The 24,609-nt window shown below is 53.9% G+C and overlaps 2 protein-coding genes across 4 annotated transcripts in view; one reads left to right on the top strand and one right to left on the bottom strand.

Annotated features, from left to right (window-relative positions):
* The window catches only part of LOC102018173 (protein SPT2 homolog), a 1,132-nt gene extending 887 nt beyond the window's left edge, over positions 1–245 (bottom strand). The window contains exon 1 of the mRNA XM_013510975.1: positions 47–245. Coding sequence (XP_013366429.1) covers positions 47–245 — 199 coding nt within the window. The remainder of the gene's footprint in view (positions 1–46) is intronic.
* Positions 246–495: 250 nt separating this feature from the next.
* On the top strand, positions 496–23,843 carry Pcsk7 (proprotein convertase subtilisin/kexin type 7). 3 transcript variants are annotated; one of them, XM_013511024.1, is made up of 17 exons: positions 496–601; positions 2,648–2,767; positions 3,236–3,715; positions 4,380–4,514; positions 5,115–5,280; positions 6,703–6,793; positions 7,785–7,839; positions 8,459–8,597; positions 9,267–9,424; positions 11,782–11,949; positions 12,336–12,443; positions 12,919–13,021; positions 20,949–21,105; positions 21,612–21,706; positions 22,611–22,704; positions 22,979–23,096; positions 23,352–23,843. In XM_013511024.1, exons 3-17 carry the CDS (start codon positions 3,248–3,250, stop codon positions 23,715–23,717), a joined length of 2,421 nt encoding a protein of 806 aa, XP_013366478.1. In that variant the 5' UTR covers positions 496–601; positions 2,648–2,767; positions 3,236–3,247; the 3' UTR covers positions 23,718–23,843. The 3 variants fall into 3 exon arrangements, with proteins under 3 accessions (XP_013366478.1, XP_005378255.1, XP_013366479.1); XM_005378198.2 differs by having other exon boundaries at positions 497–601; positions 9,324–9,424; XM_013511025.1 differs by lacking the exon at positions 496–601 and adding an exon at positions 611–951.
* Positions 23,844–24,609: the final 766 nt, after the last annotated feature.

Here is a 24,609-nt window from a genome sequence, read left to right as displayed (position 1 = left end):
ACGAGCCGGGGGGCGAGGCTCGGCCCGCGGCAGGAGAGGCCGCGACTCTCCGCGCCGCCCCCGACAGCGCCCCCTGGCGGCGAGAGCCGGCGCTGCCCGGGGCTGACGGCTGCTGCGGGAGACCCCTGAGATCCTAGTGGCCTTTGTGGGGGCGCAGCGAAGTGGGTCTTCTGACCGTGAGAAGACAGGCGACCTGATGGAGGCAGGCGCCCCTCTGGGAGGGTGACAGGGAGAGTCGGGCCCATGGCGGTCAGGGGAAGAAGAGCAACGAGGTACTTTTAAAGGTCGGGACCGAGGTGCCCTTTCCAGAGGACGCCGCGAAGGAGAAGAACCCTCTGGGAGGGACGCGGTAGAAGATGCCCAGAGGACTCGGGGCGCTGAAGCCCCGCGAGCTAAGCCCAGCAGCCCTCAGGCCCCGTCGGCAGAGGCCGCCTGCAGGCGCTGCCCCGGGCGCGGGTTGCTCCGGCAGACGGTCGGGCAGAGAGCCGGCCGCTGATTGGCTGCGGCGCCGGGCGGAAGTGATGCCGCTGTCACTGGCTCAGGCTCCCGGGAAGCCGCGAGTTTCCGCAGGGAGGCGGCGGCAGCAGCTGCGGCCGGGCCGGTGAGTTAGAAACTAGGTGGGGGCTGGACATTGGAAGTCCGGGCGGCCCAAAAGTCGGGGGAACCGGTGTCTGAGGATGAGGGCGCTGCACAGAGGACGCCTCTTGTCCTGACATGGGGGACCCCAGTGGAACGGGACCCCAGGGTCTGGGATTCCAGGGCTGTCTAGGTCCTCATGAGGAGCGGGGCGCGGGGCACTGAGCCGTCGAGGCCGGGGGAGGGAATGATCAGTGGAAAGTAGCCCCGCTTCGTGACCCGGAGAAGGTTGTGGAGGCTGCAAGGACAGTCGCTTAGGAGCAGAATGTTGGACTTTGAATTGTCCTTCTTCCTTGACCACTTAAACCTGTAAAGGTAGGCCTAGCTCTTGGGAGTGGTGGGGCTCTGCTTCCGGGGTGTTTAAAGTTCCTTGCCCAGAAGCCTGGTTGATAAAAATGCTGCTGTGGCCGGGGGTGGTGGCACACGCCTGTAACCCCCGCACCTGGTAGGCTGAGGCAGGAGGATAGCCGCGAGGCCAGCCTGGGTTATATAGTGAGCTCAAGGCCATCCTGAACTACATAGCAAGACCCTGTCTCAACAAACAAAACAAACAGTGGTGCTCTGACCCCGGGAGACAGGAAGAGCTCGGGTTTCTCCTTCCAGAAATCTGTGGTGGGCTCCACTGTAACTGAAGACTCCTGCCTTCTTAGCTTTCTAACAGAAGCAGTAAGGGGAGACACCGGAATATTTAGGGACAGTGGAGGGTGCTGGCAGGCAGGGAGAAATCTCGAGTCCATGCTCGAAAGCCTAAGGGGAACAGATGTGGGATGGGGCATTTGGAAGGAAATGGTAGGTGCCTACACTGCCTCTCTTTCCAAGAAAGCACCAGCGAAGTAGTTGTTTTTCTAGGAGGCTTTGGGTTGTTTTCATTTCAGTGTGTGTCTGAGTAGTCAGCTGCCCTCAGGGTGGACTCAGCAGACCGCAGAGGTTTTAAAGGAGCCCAGTACTCACATTCACCTGTCCCTGTCCCCACACCTGCCCGCCCCTTCTGACTTGACCCTTTTTGTCTTCTGAGGACTCTGAGGACCACTTTCTGGTTCTGTGGGAAGTTGGAGGCTGAGTTTGGAGCCTGAGCTCTCAACCCCAAGCAGCCTGACAAGCTCGTTACAGCAGCAGCTCTATAAGGCTCTATAAGGCGTCCAGTCGTTTCTTCCCTCCCATTGCTGATTCCCCTGTATGCCTGCTCAGTTTCATTTCGTTCTCTCTCCCTCTCTCCCTCTCCCTGTGTCCCTTTCTCCCTCTGTCTCTCTCTCTCCTTCTCTCTCACACACACACACACACACACACACACCACACACACACATCTGTATCTCTGTCTCTGTCTTTATCCCTATCTCTGTCTCTATCTCTATTTCTCTCTACCTATGTCTATCTATCTCTATCTCTATCTGTCTCTCTGGCTTTTTCCTCTTTCACTCTGCTGGCTGCCTGTACTTTCAGGAACTGAACTGCCTACTTTCTTGGGAGAGATTTTAGTAACAGTTAAGTCCACTAGAAAAACAAATGAGAAAAGCTGGCATAATAGGACAAGAAGGGCTGGGGATGTAGCTCAGCAGCATAAGTGCTTGCCTAGCAAGCCTGAGGTCATAAGTTCGATTCCCAGTACCAACAAAAAATAATAATAATAATAATAGGACAAGAAGTATGGTTTCTGGGTTTTTCACCAATTTGGCCTTACTGTGCTAGATACATTTCAACCTATAGCCTACTTTATTGTTTGTTTGTTTTTGAGACAGGTTCTTGCTATGTAGCTCTGGCTGGCCATGAACTCTGTGTGGCCCAGGCTGGCCTCAAACTTGTGGCAACCCTCCTGCCTCAGCCTCCCAAGTGCTAGAATTACAAGTGAACACCACCAGACCAGACCAGGCTAGGTGGCCTATTTCAGATATCTAGAAATTGCACTTATCAGTGGACAGTTTTTGTGGTCACTGGTCCTGGGGTTCGTGTCTAGTCTCTGCTTGCTCCACTGGCTTTGGTGGGACATTATTTCTTCTGTTCTTGGGGCCCACAGGTCTGCAGCCTATGCTCAGAATCAACACTATTCAGCGAAGGTGACGCCTTTGCTCCAGTTGCACAAAATGAGTGTGACGTGGTTAGCCAGACCAGGAGCTCAACGTCACAGAGAGCCCAGGTGGGCATGGGGCCCATTGAGGACAACCAGACTGAGATGTCAGCTAGGATGAAAGGTTCAGGTCCCCTCAAAACAAGGGGGCGGGATCCTCTGGCAGAGAACAGTGGAGTTGCCGCCACTCGCTGGTGGGCATTGTGTGTACTTTGAACCCCTTGAGTTGTGACAGCGGGAAGAGCAGCGCGGTGCGGGTGAGCATCGGGGCACGGCTTGCTCTCTGGTGGACTAGGGATTGGACCGTGCTGCGTGGGAAGTCGTCCAGTGGTCAGTACTGGTCCACACTCCACCTGCTGCTGACCTTGTTGATCACGAGAAAATGTGACCAAAAAGAGAGGATCAAACGCTGAAGGCTGTGAAAGGAGCAGATTGAGGGTTTCTGGGGGGCCACACTGATGGCTCAAAGCCGCCCGCTCAGATTCCTGCGGTCATCAGCTCTTTTACCTCTTTTCTGTCCTTTCTGTTTGCCTGCAGCCCGCTGCTCTGATGCCGAAGGGGAGGCAGAAAGTGCCACATTTGGATGCCCCCCTGGGCCTGCCCACCTGCCTCTGGCTGGAATTGGCTGGGCTCTTCTTATTGGTTCCCTGGGTCATGGGCTTGGCAGGGGCAGGTGGGCCTGATGCCCAAGGCGCAGGGGGGCTCAGCTGGGCTGTGCACCTGGACAGCCTGGGAGGCGATCGGGAGGAAGAGCATCTGGAGCAGCAAGCGGATGCCCTGGCGCAGGCAGCAGGGCTGGTGAACGCCGGGCGCATCGGAGAGCTGCGGGGCCACTACCTCTTTGTGCAGCCAGCCGGGCCCAGGCAGGCCGTGGAGGTGCAGGCCATCCGGCAGCAGGCCGAGGCCGTGTTAGCTGGGCACGAGGCTGTGCGCTGGCACTCAGAGCAGAGGCTGCTGAAGCGGGCCAAGCGCAGCGTCCACTTCAATGACCCCAAGTACCCCCAGCAGTGGCACCTGGTGAGTCCACCTCTGCAGCTTTCTGTCTCCGCTGGGCAGGCTCTGGTGCAGCTCTCTGCTGGCTTCTCACCAAATCCCTCCTCTCTTACCCACCCTTCCCCTGAAGGGGCTCTCTGGGGCCAGGGTTGAGGTTTGTCTTCAGCCTCTCCTTTGCCTGTCCTCCGTCTGGAGAGCCACTGTCCTGCAGTGCTCTGGGCACTCGGGCTGCAGCCAGGCCGCGCAGGCACACATTCAGGCTCTGCCACTTATTAGCATGTGTGAGCCTCTGTGAGCCTCAGTTTCCCTATCTGTAAAGGGGAGGCTGTAGCTGTACCTACCTTGTGGGATTTTGGTTAGGGCAAGTGAAAATACACATGAAGTATTTATAACAGTGCCTGATGTGCTATGGACTGGCATAATAACTATAATAATAAGAACTATGCTGTCCAGCCCTTACCTCAGCCCCCATTTCACCCCGTCACCCACAAGTGATGCCAAACGTCCCTGGAGACCAAGCCTGTGGCGGAACTGTCACCTGACCCTCTTGGCTGTGTTCCCCGTGACCGGTTGGCCCACAGCATCTCCCTGGCTCTCGGGCAGAAGCCAAGATGAGAAGGGGTCGCTAGCTGTAACTTGTCTGTCTGGGATGCACCGTGTGTCATGGGCTCCCACCTGTGTCCTGCAGAATAACCGGCGGAGCCCCGGCAGGGACATCAACGTGACAGGTGTGTGGGAGCGCAATGTGACCGGGCGCGGGGTGACGGTGGTGGTGGTGGACGACGGAGTGGAGCACACCATCCAGGACATTGCACCCAACTATGTGAGTGGCCTGGACCCACCTCCCTGTCCACATCTTAGCAGCTGCTGCACCCTGCCTCTGTCTCACTCCCCACCTCGCAGGCACTGAGCCAAACCAAATAGCTCAGAGGTGGGGTGAGGTGCTTTCTCCTCTCCTCTCCCAGCCAGCTTTCCAGCCTGGCAGCTAAGACACAGCAGGTGCTCCAGCCCCAAGGGAGAGCAACCCCAGCCCGACTTCCTGCTTCCTGTTGCTGCTCCTGCTGTGGAGTAAGGAGCGGCCCTGTAGGCAGCTTCCTTCTCCACAGTTCTGGGCTCTTTGTTCTTTCTAAAATGTGATCATTAGATAACCCGAAATCTCTCTTGTCCTGAGCTGCCCAAGCCATTCTGCAGCGGGCCCACTCCTATAATAGGCAAGAGAGACATCTGCTAAGAGCCATGACGCTTCCTAGTTCTGCCCCAGTGTCCACTGTTCAGATCTCATAGCCTGTGTGGTTTGGAAAGAGAGATGGGCCTGCTTCCCCGCTGGGAATCCCAAATTCGCAGTTCCTTTCTCTCTCAGACCCCCTAGGACCCGCCTCCTTCTAACCAGTGAGTGACTGCCCATTGTCCCTCAATATTTCAGAGCCCCGAGGGTAGCTATGACCTCAACTCCAACGATCCTGACCCCATGCCCCACCCGGACGTGGAGAACGGCAACCACCATGGCACGCGGTGTGCAGGCGAGATCGCTGCTGTGCCCAACAACAGCTTCTGTGCAGTGGGCGTGGCCTATGGGAGCCGCATAGCAGGTAGCTGCCCGATGACCTGGGTAGGCTCTGCCGGGCGCAGTAGTCATTCCTGGACCCCCATCCCTTTGTCAAGCTTCTTTTTCCCACCCCAGCACACACAGCCTACACTAAAGGGTGAACCCCTTTTCCCTTAGGACAGTAGGACAGCTGGTTGGTTTTTCAGCGCAGTGATGTTCTAAACGTGTCTTTAGCAGCACAGCCACTGTCCCAAAGCCCCACCTCTCCAGTCTCCCCCAAGTCGTCCTGACAGCTCCTTGCTTGCATTTTCGTGTCTACAAAGTGCCTGTCAGCAGCGCTTCCGCCACGACCCCACGTCTGTGCACCCTGCTCTCGCAGGCTCACTGTCCAGCCCCCTCTGCCGTCACAGCTGCTGTCCAGCCACTCAAGAGCTGGACGGCCCAGTCCCCACTGGAAGCGGTTCTGAGGTTCCACTTCACTCTGTGTCCCTCAGGGCAGAAAGCGAAAGGAATGAGCAGGAATCCCTCTGGGTGATTCCTAAAAGTGCCCAAGAGCCTCTAGAGCCGGTGGGCTGGCTGCATTCCTCTCATTCTCCAGCAGGAGGCAGCAGTCCTCTGCGGATGAGGTTAGAGAGAGGGCCAGAAACTTTTGGGTTCAAAACCGCTCCGCTCTGCTTTCCTTGTCAGCTGTAGGCTGCTCTGTCGTTGAGCTACATCTCCAGCCCTTTTTATCTTTTATTTTGCAACAGTCTTGCTGAGTAGCCCAGGCAGAACTCAAACTTAGCGATCCTCCTGCCTCAACCTCACCTCAGTGCTGGGATTACAGGCGTGTGCAATTGTGTCCTGTTCCTAGTCCCTTTTGAAAGCCCTGATTGTCCCTATGTGGTCACCAAGACATGCCACCCCCACCCTAGAGGGCAAACAGTTATCTCTGGGAGTGCGGCTGGTAATGAATACCATTTACCCAACGTCTTTTATGTGTCGTGTATTGTACTAGTTGTTCTATGTGACTAGGGGTGAAGATAAGAAGGAAGTGAGTTACCTACTTTTTTCTTTTTGTCTTTTTGAGACACGGTCTCACTATGCAGTTCAGACTGGCCTTGAGCTCACTTTGTGGCCCAGGCTGGTCTTGAACTCGCAACCATCCTCCTGCCTCAGCCTCCCGAGTCCTGGGATGACAGGTGTGCACCACCACGCCCCGCTGAGTTACCTACATTCTATCCCTACTTTTCCCGCAAAACCCCAGGATCGTCACAGTCTAAGCTCCGGCGCAATAATAAAAACATTTTTCAGATAGGTAACACATATATGTGGGACAATTCAAAAAGTACCAAAGAAGGAACAGGGGAAGTAAGTCTCCCACATGTAGCCCCCCACCGCCTAGTCCCCCAGTGAGGGGAACCAGCTAAGTTAGCAGTTTCATGGGCGGCAGTGTGAGTAAGGGTGTGGCATCTTCAATGCCTAGGCATCCGGGTGCTGGACGGGCCACTCACAGACAGCATGGAGGCTGTGGCGTTCAACAAGCACTATCAGATCAATGACATCTACAGCTGCAGGTGAGGCAGAGCTGCAGGTGAGGCAGCACAGGTGAGAGGGCAAGAGGGTGGAGCACTTGGAATGAACACCCCAGCATAAGGACAGCAAGATGGGCTGGCTCAGGCAGGTCCACACGGGGGTCCTGCGTTCGGCTGATAAGGCCATTGCCCTTCTTTCTCCAGATGCCCGGCCACGGGTGCTCAGTCTTAAGCTTCTGTCATCCCCATAAGCGGTTACCGCACTAGGAATGCCCGGCCTGTCACACGGAAATTTTCTGAACTCTCAGAGCTTCTCCAACCATGGGCAAGATGAATCCCAGTGCCTGTCCCTGCCACCCTACAAAAAAGCACCTGCAGCTTCAGGCTGTGGCTCTGGTGGGCAGGATCAGGAGGAACTGGGGGTGGGTGGCTCCCCTGCCATTGCTCCTGCCCCTAGCCAGTCCCCCTTAAATCCTTGATGTCATCCACAAAGTATTTCCTCCCAAAGAGCAGAATTCCACAGCCTGAGAAGAGCTAACCCACATGGAGCATCCCTTCGTGGGTGCCTTTGCCCTCCAGCCCTGTGGCGACGCCTAGGCTCCGAGGAGTGACCCTGTTCTGCCCCACAGCTGTGTGCTGTCTCGTGTCAGTGGGACCCGCGGGTCAGAGCCCAGGGTCAGAATAAAGAAGCCCTATACTGCGGACGTCTCCAGGGAAAAGAAGAACGCTAGTTCAGTCTTCTGTTTTCCACTTTGGAGAAGGGCTGGACCGCTGAAGCCTATCTCTTTTCCTGACAGAATCCTAGTGCTGGGAATGTAGCGCAGTGGTAGAGTGCTTGCTTAGAGTGGAAGTGTGCTGGAGGCCCTGGCTCAATCCCCAGCACCTCCAGAAAGAAAAAAAAAATCATGGGAGTCCTGAACTGGAACCCTGGGGAAGAGAGTAAGAGCCACAGACAGGGTGGCCAGCAGAGCCCAGGCCCCGGGAGGGGAGGGGAGCCTGGCTCTGGTTCTTCCCTGTGGCCATTTCTCAACAGCTGGGGCCCGGATGATGATGGGAAGACGGTGGACGGCCCCCACCAGCTCGGGAAGGTAACTGAACCGGAGGGAGATCAGGAGACCTGGCCCTAGAAAAACTACTCCCAGGCAATCCCGCCTTGCACCCCTACCTCACCCACAGTGCCACACCAGGGCCTTCTAGCCCCTCGGCCTCCTTTCAGAAAGTGTACACCTAGCCCAGGCTAGCGGGTAGTGGGCCCAGGTTCTTAGAGAAATGGAGTGATGTTTTCGGATTGCTTCCCTTTGACCTTGTTCTTGGCTATCATTCCTGGCCCCACTCTGTCATCTGATAAACAAAGTGCGTCCGTCCAACTTCATTCAGCTCTAACTTCCCTCCCCATCTTTTTTGTTTTTTTGAGGCAGGGTCTCCCTATGTCATGCAGCCTGGCCTAGAACCTACTGTGTAGCCCAGGCCGGCCTCAAACTCCCAGCAATCCTCCTGCCTCAGCCTCCCAAGATCACAGGCATGCGCCACCATGCTCAGCCTCCCTCCCCGTTTTGTACCCACCTGAAAATCTCTTCCCCTTGCCCAGCGCCCCTTGCACCTTACTTCCTTTTTCTTTCTAGGAGGGGAGGCAAGAGTGACCGGTGTGGTAGGTGGGGGTGCTCTGATGAGCTCCTCAGCTGATAGCCTGACATTTTGGCTCTGCAGGCTGCCTTGCAACACGGAGTGATGGCCGGCCGCCAGGGCTTTGGGAGCATCTTCGTGGTGGCCAGTGGTAACGGGGGCCAGCACAATGACAACTGCAACTACGATGGCTACGCCAACTCCATCTACACCGTCACCATAGGTAGTGGTCCAGTGATTCTGCGTGTGTGTGTGACTCTTTGTGTGCCTCGGCTGCAGTGTGTCTGTCTGAATATGTAAGCAAGGGCATCCTTTTGGGCTGGGATAGGACTGGGCCTGCTCTCCGAGGTGTCAGGGTTTCTCTGCGAACACTTTGAACTATTCTCTGCCTCCACCCCGATGTTGACAAGTCAGGTCTCTTCTGTGGTCTCTCACTCCAGGGGCCACTTGCCTTCCGCCTGGAGCCTTCTCCGATTCCTCACTAGCCTTGAGGAAGTGCCCTTTACCTATGCTCCCAATCATAGGCTTTATCACTGCAGCTATAATTATTTACTTACCCGACTTCCTGCCTGAGATGAGGATGTGGCATTTTCCATGTGGCAGATGCTTAGTAAATAGTAAGAAAAAAAATGAATGACTAAGGATAGAAGTGGGAGGCACTCAGTTTTGCCCTGGAAACTATTGAAAACATGTTTGTTTGTTTGTTTGTTTGTTTGAGACAAGGTCTTGCTAAATTGGCCAGGGCTGGCTTTGAACTTGCAATCCGCCTGCCTCAGCCTCCCCAGTAGTTGGGATTACAGGAGTGTGTCACCAGCCCTGACGAGCTCAGATCACTTTCTAAGCTCAAGGCTGCCCCCAGGTGATAACTCAGAGCCGCCTCTGATACCGTCAGGCCCCTGCTGCAGGACCGACTTGTCACCTCCGCTCCCACGTCCCTCCCCGGTGCCAGGTGCTGTGGACGAGGAGGGCCGGATGCCTTTCTACGCAGAAGAGTGTGCCTCCATGCTGGCGGTCACCTTCAGTGGTGGGGACAAGATGCTCCGGAGCATTGTGAGTGTCGCGGGCCCTGTGCCCTCTCTCAGCCATCGCAGTGTGTTTCTTCGCTCCTCTGCCCTCCAGGACCTGAGCCTCTTAAGGCCTCTGCTGGGAGACTGCTGAGGGCTCTGACTAGATCCTTGTGAATGACTTTGATCTCATAATTTTAATTTGGAACAAATATACATATTGTTATAGAAACAAGTGTATTAATTCAACAACTACTTTGAAATGCCTTCCCAGTAGAATTTAGGCTTTGGCTTATTGCTACGGGCTTAAAAATAGAGCCTCACGGCATTGCTATTCAACCGCTGTGTAAATACTGTGAGTTCTGTCAGGTTCGTCCTCAGCAGGAAAGCTGGCGCAGGTCTTTCTGGGGTGGGTGGGAAGAGGAACCTGAGGACTGGCGCCTGTCAGCCTGGCAGAGCTCTTGCCTAGAGCTATAACTGGAGCCATGGCAGGGTGATTGGAGCAGGAACCCCTGGGACCCTGGAAGCTTCCTGTGCTGCGCTCCATCCCAGCGGGTTTAAGCCAGGTCTCTGGGCCATAGTCCTAGAGCCTCATGTTTGTCCCTGTGGTCCGTAGCAGAGAAAGTGGGGACCAGAGGCTCCAGGCAGGAGCTGTGCTGCAACCAGCTGGTGTCAGATTTCTCCGGTGGCTGAGTGGGGAGGGCTCTCTGGGGCCACTGGGAATTAGGCTGCTTTGTCTTCCCGCAGGGTCAAGTTCATTTTCCAAAACTAAAATGTTGTTATGCCAGTAAATGACTTCTGGTCAACACAATGTTCCAAGGCTCTGTGCCAGGTGACCCCCACTAGCTCCTCCCTCCCACCCTGCCCTGCCTCGGGGAGAGGAGAGAAGGGGGTGGCCTGAAGTGAAAAGCCAGCGAGGCCATGCTCGGCAGCCTGGGCCTGTGTCCGCAGGGTACCCTGCCCCTGGTCAGGCTCGGGTAGGAGGAAGAGCTGGACCGCCCTCTGTCTTCGCCCCCTGCCAGAGCTCTGCGAGCCCCATCTCTCCCTGCTCCAGCCGGGCCCCCCAGAAGGCTCCAGAAAAGATTGGTCACTGCCACTCTGCAGCGCCTGGCTTTTCCCTTCCAGACTCAGCTCTGCTTCTCGCCCTCTCCCCAGCCTTCCATCTGAAGTATAATTTGGCCAGAAATGAAGAGCGAGTTTACGTAGCCAAGTTCCCATCTTTGGAACGACCTTGCTTTGGGAACTTCTGTTGCCAGTTTCTGCCCAGTGCCCTGGACACTTGGGTGGAGCCGCCTCTCTGCGGGCAGAGACGGGAGCACACACTTCCCACAGTTTGGCCTCCTGGAAGCTTGCCTGGATTCTCCTCGGGCTCCACGCAGCTCCTGCCTCCGTGGGCAAGCTCACAGCTGCACACTAGACTGTCACTGTGAGCCCGTTTCCTTAACAGGAAAAAATCAATCTGCTCCCTGGCACAGCCCTAGCTTCCTGCTCTTGCTGAAACTACAACTTGGAGAGTGTTTTTCCTGTTCTTGCTGGGCATGCACAGTGTCTGGGTGAAAACAGCATCTCTTGGCAGCTGCTGTAACAGCTGGGAGGGAAGCAGTGAGTACAATGGAGAAAAGGCAGCTCTTGGCAGAAGTTGGCACCCTGGTATCTGACCTAGAGGAGAACTGGAAGGAAGGAAGTCTCCAGTCTTGCACCAGCACCGTGGGATAAGGATCCAGGTGCCACATAAAGGAGCAGTTTGAGGCAGAGCCCTCTTCGGCTGAACCCTCTGATACTCTGGCATTGATGGGACATGAAAAGAACTTGATGCCAGGCAGATCCCATCTCTGCTGCTTGAGTCTCACGTCAGAACCGCGGGCGTTAAAGGGGGGTTCCTGGAATCCCACCTGAGACCCCAGCGAGAGCAGACGGCAGCTCATCCTGTGTGTGGTCAATAGAGCAAGGGCAAGCAGGCTGCTTAGACGCAGCTGAGCCCTAGTGCGCTGTGTGCACATGCGTGTTGCCCCAGCCCTGTCCCTAAACTGCCAAGTGGGACTTCCTTGACACGCTGCAGCGGGAGCCCAGCAGCTCCCCTGGCCACTTCCCCTTGAGGGGGTTGGGGGGCTGGGTGGAGCATTGGGGGAACGGGGGCAAGAATCACAAAACTTGGCAACATCCAAGGCCCCTGGCATGTCTCCGTCATACTTCCCCCTGCAGCCTTGCCCTCGGAAGCCACTCATTTTGATTCCTCAGAGGTCCCTCAGAGGCCAGAAGGACTAAGGGTCCCCTTTCCCAGCCCTGCTTGTGGGCCCCTCTGGTCAAACACACAGCTCTAACAAGCCAGGCCCACCTGAGAGACTTGATCTGAGGTCTGAGCGCATCTCTAACACCCTCACTGCTCCGCACTCCACTTCCCAGGTGACCACTGACTGGGACCTGCAGAAGGGCACCGGCTGCACAGAGGGCCACACAGGGACCTCTGCGGCAGCTCCTCTGGCAGCCGGCATGGTAGCCCTCATGCTGCAGGTGCGGCCCTGCCTCACGTGGCGCGATGTCCAGCACATCATTGTCTTCACAGCCACGCAGGTAAGATCCTGGCAGGCAGACGGTGGCCAGGCTCAGCCTACCCCAGAGTCTAGGTGTCCCAAATGGTAGGCACCGAGTCCCTTTCAGAGTGGCACTTGTAAGGAACAACATGGGAGTACCCTCAAGACCACACACTTAAACTTGTCCTGTTCCGCTAATGCCATTTGACCTCCGTGCCTCCTGACTCCCTGTCTGGAGGGAAGCTGCCAGGTGGCGATGTCATGGGGCTTTGACCTTTTGTCCCAGCTTCCTGGGGGAATCCATTCCTAGTGGCCTCAGTGGGAACGTCTGGATGGGATCGGCCAGAGGGAAGCAAGGAGACAGCAGTCCGGCTGTTGTTGCCACACTGGCCATGCATGGAGCTAACGGGGCCCCTGTCCTTTCAGTATGAAGATCGCCATGCAGACTGGCTCACCAATGAGGCGGGCTTCAGCCATAGCCACCAGCACGGTTTCGGCCTGCTCAATGCTTGGAGACTCGTCAATGCAGCCAAGGTGAACAGGTGTGGGCGGGGCGGGGCAGCCGGGCGGGGTGGCCAAGCGGGCATCCGATGCTGAAAACATTACTGCCTGGCGCTCTGCGATCATCACGTCGTTTCGTTGACCACTTTTACCCTCACGGCAGCGGGTAGCACCCAGGCCCAGCATTATAACGGAAGTCCCCAAACTGTTAGTAGAGTAAATGGGGCTGGAGAATAGCTGGGGCTTCTGGGATGCTCTCTTCTCCTCCTCCACCCTGGACAAGGCCGTTGCCTTTGCCTCCTTGACCTGGTGCCTCAAGGAGCCATCCAGGTTGTCAGCAGGAGCCCAGGAGTGAAAGAAGGGGCTAATGCAGAGAGGAAAAATAGAACTGGGCCTTGCAGAACTTGTGGACGAGTGTGTGAGTGCTTGTGCACATGTGTGCAGGAGCGTGTGAGTGTGCTCAGTCTTGTTTGTTGATTTGCCATCAGCACCCCCTTTCCTTTAACAGATCTGGACGTCTGTCCCTTACTTAGCTTCCTACGTCAGCCCCGTGCTGAAAGAGAACAGGGCTATTCCGTGGTCCCCCTACTCGCTGGAGGTCCTGTGGAATGGTAAGTAGTCAGCACAAGGGGTTCATCTTAGGTCTCAGGCCTGGGGCGGATGGAGGGGCCGTGAGGTTCATCCTCACTGCCGCTTTCCCCGCTTCCTTCAGGAGCTGAGCTCCGGCCAAACCTGTGGAGTTTTCTTTGACCATTTTAGGACATGTTGCTGCTTCTGAGTTGGCTGGCCCCGTGGCTGCTTAAACAAGACCTTTCTCCTGAGCTCCTAGGAGGAAAGGGGCCGCTAGGCAACCAGCTAGGCAGGCGGGTAGGCGGAGCGGGAGTGGGGCATGAGAGAAACTCCTGTGACTTCCATGCTAAGATCCTGCCAGACAGCTGTCCAGCCCAGGCCATAGGTGAAGTAAAGGAGTTGAGGCTTCTTTCCTTTGACGCTCAGGTTTGTCTCCTAGAGCTGGACACCGCCTGTGGGACAGAGGCATAAGTAGGCGTCCCTAGGTGAGAATTACCTGTGCTTTTCCCCGCCTCCACGGTGCCCAGGCTGCTGGGATTGTGTGAAGGGATCAAGGGGAGGGCTGTCATCCAAGTGACTGATGCAGCTGTGTATGCTGAGCACATAGGTGGAAGTCCTTATGGGAAGCAGAGGAGGGTGTTTTTCCAAGAGGACCTCTGCGCAATTTTTTGTTGTGATTGTGTTATTCTGGTGCTGGCGATGGAACCCAGGACTTTGCACATGCTGAGCGTGCATTCTTGCCACCAGAGCGATCTCCCAGCTCCTCTGTCTGCACGTTTCCCAGTTTTCTCCACCCTTGGCCCCTTGGGGAATTTTTTTCCTTTAAGAAATTTGGCAAGCAGAGTTATTCACTACTTTCTGTGAAGGCTGAGGCATGTCATACTCTACCCAAGCCAGAACTGTGCCCTCACTTTTTCTGCCCTCCTCAGAAGTATTCAGACCAGAGCCCAGGCAGGAGGAGGGCAGGCTGCTGTGGGTGAAGTTGTTGCTTGGGGGAGTTGAGAACCCTCTGCCTAAGCAGGTCCAGCTCCTGCCAGCTTCCCTGTCTGTGAAAGGAGCCTTAGGCCCGGTCACTCCATTTCCCGTAAAAGGAATGCTATCTTGGAAAGGGCACAACACACTAGCCAAGACACAGCAGTTCAGAAACATGCCCAGGAATGTGGTTCTGTCAGAAGCCCCTGGCTTCGTACCCACGGTCTTGGGGATTGTGTGCTTTCTAACCTTTATCTCCCACTGAGGACTGTTTCTTATCATATGTGTCAGACGAGGGAATTGACTTAGAAGGGTTGAGGCCTCTCCAGTTTTGTCATCTTTTGCTTCCTCTAACCCAGGAATGCTGCCCCAGGATGTCTGACACATTCCCTAGGTGTTGAAGACTCTGGCAACTATTTACTGGTCACTAGGAAACGAGAGCAAGGGGGCCAGATTGTCCTGGGGGAGGAAAGCGGGAGGCGGTGTAGGGAGAGAGGGGCTGCGCAGGAGCAGGGAAAGGTCGGGGGTGGGGCCGGAGGAGTCTTACCCAGGCAGCAAGCGGGCCTGCCGCGCACTTCAGAGGTCAGGGGCGGTGACCCTGAGCAGACAGAAGGTGAGAGCTGGAGAGCTGAAGGCAGGAAGCCCAGGTAGGACGGAGCCGAGCGACTCAGCCCCAGAGAATTGAGAAACCCCAACCCCTACAGCCAAACTGTAGTTTTTCTAGAAGGATCTGGGTGATTCCTTGTCTGGGGCCAGGAAGGGAGCTTTCTCTAAGGTAGAGGGAACTGAACATCCCTACAGTAGAAGGGAAGGTGGAACATCTCTAAGACTGCAGAGCAAAGTTGTCACATAGAACTTTATCCCATTATGGCAATGTTCTAGATCCATGGCACTAGATAATTCTATGGAACACTTAAAATGTGACCAGTGAGACTGAAAAAAAGAATTTTAATTGTATGTATGTATGTGTTTGTCTTTTTGAGACAGGGTCTCACTATGCAGTTCAGTCTGGCCTTGAGCTCACTTTGTAGCCCAGGCTGGTCTTGAACTTGAAACAGTCCTCCTGCCTCAGTTTCCCTGAGCCTCCCAAGTGCTAGGATTACAGGCAAGCACCAGCACACCTGGGTTGTGATTACTTAAATTTCAGTTAACTATAATAAAATACAATTAAAACCAAATGTGGGGGGCTGGGGATTTAGCTCAGCAGCACAGCGCCTGCCTGGCAAGCGCGAGGTCATGGGTTCGATTCCTGGCACTGGAAGAAAAACAGAAATAAAAAAACAGGTGTGGAGGCACACGCCTATAATCCCAGCACTCAGGAGAGGCTGAGGCAGGAGGATCTTTGTGAGTTCGAGACCATCCTGGCCTACAAAGTGAATTCAAAGCCAGCCTGAACTGCAGAGCGAGACCGTCTTAAAAGGACAAAAAAAAAAAAAATGTAAGTAATCACATGTGGCTGATTGGGCTGGGCGTGGTAGCACACGCCTGTAATCCCAGCATTCAGGAGAGGCTGAGGCAGGAGGATCTTGCAAGTTCGAGACCAGCCTGGGCTACAAAGTGAGCTCAAGCCCACCCTGAACTGCATAGCGAGACCCTGTCTCAAAAAGACAGAAAAAGAAAAAACAAAACACGTGGCTGATTGAACAGTGCGGCTGGAGAGCCAGACAGACTTCCATTTCTCCAACAAAAGGGAGTTAGGAGGGAGAGGGTATTGGATCCCTAGCTCCTTTAGAGCAGACACTGGGCCTGACATCTCTCCCAGAGGGTGGGAGGTGGAAAGAGACTCGGGCCAGCGTCTTCTGCGCAACAGCCTGTGTGTTAGAAGACTCGCAGGCACCGGCTCTCCCCTGCCCTTCCTCCTGGTTTGTGCCCTGTGCAGTGGGTCCTGTTCTTTGCCCCTTCTGCCCACCCTTTCCCTCTTCTGTTCTTCCTTCTGCCTCCCAACTAATGCCCCTGCCCCCATCAGCTTTCAGACGGATTAACTGCAGCCGCCACTTCCTCTGCTGTGAAAGACTCACTTTGTTACTCGTGCTGCCTCTCCCTGGTCCCATCCAAGGCTAACTCAGAGTCCATCCGTCGCCTTCTCGCTGTTCTCACCTGATTAATTAGACCTTTGCTGCAGCCCATCTCCTCCTCTGGCTTCTGTGACCCCTTACTACTTAACCCTCTTCTGACCTCTGTTCCTGAGGTCCCCTTTTCCTTCACTTGCTCATTTATTGCTCCAGAGTCCTGAATGTCTTCTAAGACTTTGATCCAAGATCACTTACTTGTCCTCATGCTGGGCATGGTGGCACACGCCTATAATCCCAGCACTTGGGAGGACGAGGCAGGAGGATCGCCACGAGTTTGAGGCCAGCCCGAGCTAAGTTAGCAAGTTCAGGACTAGCCTGAATTACAGAGCTGAGCCCTATCTCCATAAAAAGGAGAAAAGATTATCTGTCCTCCCTCTATGTTTATGACTTGCTACCACCTCTCCACACATGATTTCTAGATCTAAATCTCGAGAGTGTCCCTCACCAGTAGGAAGGATAGAGATTGTCATAGCTCCCAGTAGAATATGGGCAAACAGAAGCACTCATGTCTCTTGGAATAGAAAGACCCCCGAAGGCTAAGTAACAGTGAGGATCATCAGCCATGGCCTGAGTGTTTCTTTATGTGCACACTCTGTTCTCAACATTAACTTCTTCAATATATTAACACATTTAATTCACTAGAAATTCTAGAAATAATGGTAGTGTACTCACGTGCATGGCCACCCGAGTTCCCACCCACACCAATCAGTAACAAAACAGAAAAAGGTTGTAGCGTGCTACTGTCCGTACTGTGAACACAGACAAGCACTCCTCTTCAACTGGGTTCCTTTTCGGGTTCTTTTCTGCTCTACAGCAGGGCACTTACCTGCCTGTACACCCGTCTCTGTTGTGTCTGTGCCGCCTTCCACCCGTGCCGTGAGCATGTTCCTTCATCTTTTCATTCCTAAGTCACTGTGTGCCTTGTTTGTTTGTTTGGGTACTGAGACTTGAACTCAGTACCTCATGCTTACCAGGCAGGTGCTGCACCACTGAGCTAAATCCCTGGCCTCTTACAGTTTTTCTTTTGTACCAAGAATCAAACTCAGGACCTTGCGCTTGCCGAGCAAGGCGCTGTGCTGCTGAGCTATCTCCCCGGCCCTCGCATGTTTGTTTAAGTCTCAAACATGTAATAAGTGAAAAGATGACTTTCAAAGAGACTTACACAGTAGGAAACTGGTTATCTACATATATCATTAATATGTAAATGTATTATTTATGTATAGTATTTATGTAATATATTATTAATCCAGTGTTGTATTGTTGTATAGCTATGTAGTGAAAAAGCACACATAGGTAGACAAGTTGTATCTAAGTTAACTTGAGAGTAATAATTATCTGTATAGAGAAGTGGGAGAGTTTTAGATTTATCAGTTATTTCTTTTTTTCTTTTCTTTTCTTTTTTTTTAAAGAGTAAAAGAAGGGTAACATAGCCTCTCATGTTTTTTTGAGACAGGGTCTCACTATGTAATTCAGGCTGGCCTCAAACTCGTGGTCATCCTCCTACCTTAGCCTCCCAAGTGCTGGGATTACAAGAGTGCGCCACCACGCCTGGCACGGTGTGTTATTGATACCCTACCAATATAGTGCAGTTAACACCTAGGAAATTTGGGGTTTCTCTGTCACCTCTCAAAAGCCTACTTGCTTCCCAAGTCTCTTCCACTTACGTCTTTGCCATTACTGTTCCCTAGTCCCCCAAGCCTGAAGCTCTGGGGTGTCAGTCCCTCTGTCTCCATTGTCTCTGCCCAGGTCTTCTTGTAGCCTTTCCCTTGCAGTTTAGTCTTCTCCTTGTTCTCCCTCTACATTGTATCTCGATTGAGCCACTCATTTATTCTACAGATATGTGAGACCTGCTTTGCCCAGGCGCTGTATGAAGCTCTGTGGATTCAGAGATCAGATGTGACTCCTGCACCGATGGAGCTCACGGTCTGCAAGGGAAGACAGCATAGCCCGCTAGTGCAGGGCAGCATGAGCTGTGGTGGAGGTGGAGCAGGCGCTGGGAGAGCACAGGAGAGAGATCTTCTGCCATCAGGAAGACACGAAGGTTCTCAGATTGGTCACTGACCAGTTTGTCATGTAAGCTAGCCAGGAGGGCAGGTGAGAAAAGGGACATCCGGACAGTAGGAGTGACACATGCAAAGTCAGGGGAGTCTCCACGGAGCTCCAAGTCATGTGAGATGGCTGGAGCAGGGAGTGCGGGGAGGACGGAGGATGTGGCACACCTGGATGTGGCTGTTAGAGCTGCAAGTGCCGTGAGAAGTGCTTGTGCTTTATCTTAAAGCCTCAGGAGCCTTTGAGATACACAGTCACCAGTCAGGGTTAGCAGAGAGACACAGGGAAAGTCAGGAGCTTCCCAAGGGCTCCCCTTCTAGCAGTGCATACCAAAGTCTCTGCCTGTGAACTGCCAGGTGCCTGGCAATCACTACATAGCAAGACCATGTCTCAAAAAAACAAAACAAAAAAGGTCTGGGGATTGTCAGAAGAATCTGGGAAAGGGAGGAGGTGTAAACCATCTACAAAAGGAATATATTGTCCATGTATTGGTAGCTATTGAAGTTAGGTTTTGAGGACGTCTGTTTTCTCTGCTTCTTCTTGTTATTGGAGACAGGGCTCATAAACACGCAAGAATGCTACTGCGGGCGTCAAGGGTGGTTTCCTTGAGAGCCAGTAAGACAGGACGGAAGAGTGTGGCGGGCTGACAAAGACGCCAGGGGTGACCTTGGAAAGAATCGTCCCAGTGTATTCCTGGGGACAGCAGCTGGACTGCAGTTGGCCGGCTGGTGGATGGGATAGGAGAAGATGGCGAGTTGTAGCTGGCAGGCCAAACACACGCTTTTATTTCTGCTCACTCCCACAACCTTACCAAAGTAAGAAGAAAAAGCCAGGCATGGTGGGGCACACCTATAATCCCAGCACTCGGGAAGCTGAGGCAGGAGGATCATTGTGAGTTCAGCCTGGGCTACAAGATGAGCTCAAGTTCAGCCTGAACTGCATAGTGAGACCCTACCTCAAAAAGACAAAAAAAAAAAACAAAGCAAGAAGAAAAGAATAAAAATGGTATAATCCTAGTTCCCTGGGAGGCTGAGCCTGGAGAATCACAAGTTCGGATCCCAGCTTGGACAACTTGGAGACTTGGAAAAACCCTGTCTCAAAATAAAAAATAAAAGGTCAAGGCCTGGCGTGGTGGCACACACCTGTAATCCCAGCACTCAGGAAGCTGAAGCAGAGGGATCACTGTGTGTTTGCGGCCAGCCTGGACTACACAGTGAGTTCAAGACCAGCCTGAACCACATAGCAAGACCGTGTCTCAAAAAAACAAAACAAAAAAGGTCTAGGGATGTAGCTCAGTGTGAAAGGCCCTGGGTTTATTTTTTGGTTTGGGTTTGTTTTTTTGTTTGTTTTTGGTTTTGTTTTTGTTTTTTTGTTAAGGCCCTGAGCGTAATCCTCAGGAAAGAAAGGAAGAAAAAGGAGGACAGGAAAACAAAATGTGACATTATGACATTGGAGACGTGGTTCTCAGGGATACAGGTGTCACCGTGGAGAAGTGGGAGGCAACACACTTCAGCGAATGTAGCAAGGGGACTGGGGTGAGGTTAGCCGGGGGAGGAGCTAAGCAGGGCAGAAGGTCTGTCTCAGCCTTCGTCCTTGTCCTCCTCCTTCAGTCCCAGGTGTCCATACACCCTCCACCTCAGCCCTATGACGATCCGTCCTCTGCCACCTCCTCCCTCCTCTACGGCTTCTACCCACCTCTGGAGAAAGCTTCCTTCAGCACTGTGTTGAAAACTCCATCCTTGCTCAATAATTTATAATAGCTCTCAATTGCTTGTTAAAATTTTTTTTTTTTTAATTTAAAGCCTTTCCCATCCTAGGTTCCTTTTTCCCTTTTTTTTGTTTTTGTTTTTGTTTTTGTTTTATGAGACAGGCTCTCGCTCTGTAGTCCAGGCTGCCCCTGAACTCACTGTGTAGCCCAGGCTGGCCTTGAACTTACCCCTATCCTCCTGCCTCAGCCTCCTGAGTGCTGAGGTTGCAGGCATGCATCACCACACCCAGCTCTTTTTCCCTTTTCTGAATATCTCTTCATCTGTAAAATGAAGGTATTACTTCCTCTTCTGCATATTAGGATGAATTGCTGGGCAAAAAGGTACATTAGAAAGGACTATTTCTCGTTGCATTTCTAATTTCTTACTAATCCCCAATTGAATCTTCCACTTTGTTAGGGCTTTGTTCGGTTTTGTTGCCTCGAAAGAACTGTAGATTCACAGGAGGTCGAAAAATACTTGTACAGGGAAATCTCACGCAAATAACTATGTAAACAGAATCATGTACTGTGTGTCTTTTGGAGGTTGGCTTTTTTCATTCAGCAGAATTTCCTTGAAACTTACCCACTGTAGTGTTTTTTTAAGACAATTTTGTATTGTCTTCCACATATGAGACTTACTCATTTCACCTCTGTCTTCGTGATGCCATCTCTCCCTTCTGCCAGGCTGCCCTCTACCAGTATGTGTTCACTTCCTCCTTCAGCGTGTCTCACAGCATGTCTGCCCTGGTCAGTTTCGTGTATATCGTGTCATTTTCCATTTGTCTTCAGGGAGATAGACACCGTGCCCAACTTATCGTTATGGTCCCGGTATTTAGTCAGGTGCCTAAAATGTAGGAGGTACTCAGTCGATCATTTTGGGGTGAATGAGTAATTGAAGCTGCTCTGCTGGGCTCTGACATTGTGTCTCAGCCCTGCACTGCCTTCCTCTAGGCTCTAAGCTGGGCTGTAAACGTCACAGCGGCGCTGCATCTAGTCACTTGTGTTCGGGTTGCCATAGGCGTTTGTGTGTGGCTCCGGCGAGCCTGTGCGTTTGTGTATGCTGGGCTGGAGTGAGGGCATCAGTGTGTATGGGCTGGTTTCCCAGCCTCCCAGCCTGACTTCCTACAGTCAGCAGGATGGACCTGGAGATGTCGGGGCTGAAGACCCTGGAGCACGTGGCAGTGACAGTCTCCATCACTCACCCACGCCGTGGCAGCTTGGAGCTGAAACTCTTTTGTCCCAGTGGCATGATGTCCCTCATCGGCGCCCCCCGCAGCATGGACTCGTACGTACCCCTGCGTGTGGCCTCCCAAGCTGTCTTCAAGAGGGTAGTGGCACTGTCATAAGCAACCATGGCCCTGACTGTCCTTGGCAGCTGGAAGCCATTGATTGTATGGTTTAGTCAAGGGTTTACAATGTTAGGCATTGTGCTCTGCATACACACACACACACACACACACACACACACACACACTGTAATCATTGAAGGACCCTCTGCAGTAGACTTTGTGACCTCCTTTTACAAATGCGCGAACAAGTCCCAGAGCTAGTAGGCGCTAAGAAAGTAACAGTAAACCTATATCTATGGGACTTCAAGCCTGTGTTCTCTCCACCTTGGCTTTTCCCCTGTGATGCATGGGCCCAAGTCCCTCGTTCCCTGAGATCCCAGGGCCTTCTGGCACATGCTGTAGCTCGTTTCTGCGGCTGATGTGGTGGGGAAGCAGCGTGCCTAGGAAAGAGCTCAGCTCCCGTGCCGCACCTTTCATCTCTTTGACTTTGCACCTTGCCCAGGGATCCCAGTGGCTTCAACGACTGGACCTTCTCCACTGTGCGGTGCTGGGGAGAAAGAGCAAAGGGCGCCTACAGACTGGTCATCAGGGATGTGGGTGAGCCCCCTGCCCTGGCCCCAGGGTCCCGCCTTTCCTGATTGCCCCTCTGGGTCTCAGGGTCCCATGTGGAATGCCTAGGGTTGCCATTGGACAAAGAAGGCAGACGCTGAGGACTGTGCATCCAAAACTGGGCATTAACCCCTAAAACTAACCATTGTCCCACCTGTCTATTCCTTGGAGAAGTGACTGATCAAGTCCTTTCACACATAACCTTGCTTCAGCCAGCCCTGGTAGGCAGGTATGGGCAGGACTAGTTTTCACCATTGTTAAAAAACTGAGACTCAGAGGTTTGAAGTGACCTATATAAGCTGGGCATGGTGGTGCACGCCTGTAATCCCAGCACTCGGGAGGCTGAGGCAGGAGGATGGTTGCAAGTTCAAGGCCAGTCTGGGCCACCAAGTGAGCTCAAGGCCAGCCTGAACTGCATAGTGAAACCCTGTCTCAAAAAAGATAAAATAGTAATAATAAAATGAAGTGACCTATATATAAAGTCACAATAACAGTGACTATTGAATATCTGCAATACCAGTGAAGAGACTGGAAATTATGGTCCCTCCCCCATAGGTCCCTCCCCCTAGTCAAGCTAGGTATTCGCTAAACCAGCTAGTGGTTTTCAAACCTTCATTAAGATGAGAGAAAAATATTTTTCTTTCAAGAAAAATGCCAGCTGAAATCCCAAAATACAGAAAATAAAATCAAAACTGTGCTTCGAGTTCAGCCTTTCACCCTGCTGGTCCTGTGCCCGAGCACCCTGTGAGGCATTCTGCAGAACCCACGGGTCCCAGCGGGACAGCCGCTAACTGTACTGAACCGTGTGGTCTGAGTGCCTTGGTGGCCGGGTATCACTGGGTGGCATGGCCAACAAGGGGACGGCTCACAGGCTGCCCGCTTGCTGCTCTAGGTGATGAGCCACCCCAGTTGGGCATCCTCCAGCAGTGGCAGCTGACCTTGTACGGCTCCATGTGGAGTCCAGTGGACATCAGGGAAAGACAAAGGTAGGTCTGGCCCAGTGCGTCCGAGGGAGGGCAGCTCGTGAGGGAGGGGAGAAGAAGCCACCTGGGAAGCCCATGCACTTCCGAACCGCAGCTGTTCCTCCAGCTGTGGACCCCAGCTGCAGGCACAGCCAGGGGCCGGGAAGCCAGAGTGCGCACCTGCCCTCAGCTCTGGGTTCCCCTCCCTCCCTTCAGTGGTAGCGCAGGAGGATGGTGAGGGCAGATGGTGTAGGAACCAGGGTCAGTAAGGTGTCCTCTCCCCATTGCTTCTCCACAGGCTGTTAGAAAGTGCCATGAGCGGAAAATATCTGCATGATGGCTTTGCTCTGCCCTGCCCACCTGGGCTGAAAATTCCCGAGGAAGACGGTTATACCATCACTCCTAACACACTGAAGGTACTAGGACCAAGACTCAAACTGCTGATGGGACTGTCCAGGGTGATTGATCCTGGGTGCTCCTCGAGGTGACCTGGGGAAGGAGGGGTTGGGAAGACCCGGATCCCCATCTACGAGGCAGGGGGCAGTCCTGCGGTGGGAGGGACAGGAGAGGGGTGCGGTGGAGGCAGCGGCGGTCTCCCAAGGGAAGGGACTCCCAGAGCTCACAGTCTGGCGTGGGCACAGTCCCTAACATAGGTGCTTGGCTTTCCCCAGACCCTGGTGCTAGTGGGCTGTTTCACTGTCTTCTGGACCATTTACTACATGCTGGAGGTGTACATGAGCCACAGAAATACGGCTTACACCCAAGGTTGTAGGAACGGATCCTGCCACTGGCCCCAGCGGAGCCGAAAATCCAGAGAGGAGGGGACCGAGCTGGAATCAGTGCCGCTTTGCACCAGTAAGGATGTGAATGGAGCAGAGACACAGAACAGGAGCCCTCCCACCACCGCTGACCTCCTGGCCCCAGACTTGCTCAGTGAAGGGGACTGGACCCTGTCGCAGAACCAGAGTGCCCTGGGCTGCCCTTCTCAGCACCGAGCCCCAGACCTGTTGCAGGGCAAGGAGGAGCAGATCTGCTGACCTCAGGGCCTGAAGACTTGAAGTAGGATAGGCTCTTCCTTCCCAAAACTGAGGAAGCTGCACCCAACTTTGGGGAGCTCTGGGGAGAAAGTAGTCCTGATCCCCACATCTGACACCTGAGGCCTCGGCAGCAGTCTCTGGCTGCCCTCAGGAAGGGTGAGGGCCTGCGCAAGTAAAAGCGGCAGAAGGCGATGCCAGGGGACAGTCTGGGGAGAGGACAGGATCCTCCTCCAGCTGACTGGATGCTTTCGATGAGACGGCCTGGCCAAGGCACTGGCGCTCACGTTGTCAGATTGCCGCCACCTCTCGGGCAGGCCCACGATGCAGGTTATGGGGGCCCCTGCCCATGTGGGTTGAGAAGGCACCCGTGCGGCCAGGAGAGTCTTCAGCAGAAACATCGCCAGGATCACTTAGGAAGGAGTATGGTGGGAGACAGAGACGCAGGGAAGAGTCCCAGGATGCCTACCGTGAAGGCAGTGCCTTCACTAGCCTTGCCCAGGAGGGGCACTCGCGGCGATGCCAGCCTCGAATGTGCCCTGACTCCCTTCACCATCGCTCCTGCCCCTCCCCCTGAAGGAGTGGTACAATGGCCCTGGCATAGCTGGGGAGGGACACGGCTCCTCAGGGCCCGTACCGCTTCATTAGAAAGTCTGGGGCAGGGCTGAGGAGCAGGTGGGACAGGTGAGTGTTTTAGGAGAAGCCAAAGGAGCCACGGCCACTCTAGCCCCGTGACCACCCTGTCTTCCTCTGCAAAGTGCTCAGGGAAACGCCCTTTCCCCCCTGGAGGCCGCTGTCTGCCTGACAACCCTGAGACCAACCTTTCCTCCTGCCCTTGGCCTCCTCCCTTCATCTGAGCTAATGGATTGATTTGAATATTTTTAATGCTTAAAAT

Source organism: Chinchilla lanigera, unplaced genomic scaffold (genome assembly GCF_000276665.1).
Source record: "Chinchilla lanigera isolate Chin_1 unplaced genomic scaffold, ChiLan1.0 scaffold00011, whole genome shotgun sequence".
NCBI classification, from domain to species: Eukaryota; Metazoa; Chordata; class Mammalia; order Rodentia; family Chinchillidae; genus Chinchilla; species Chinchilla lanigera.
Note: the sequence above shows the minus strand (reverse complement) of the source record. Positions and strands in the feature narration are given on the sequence as shown.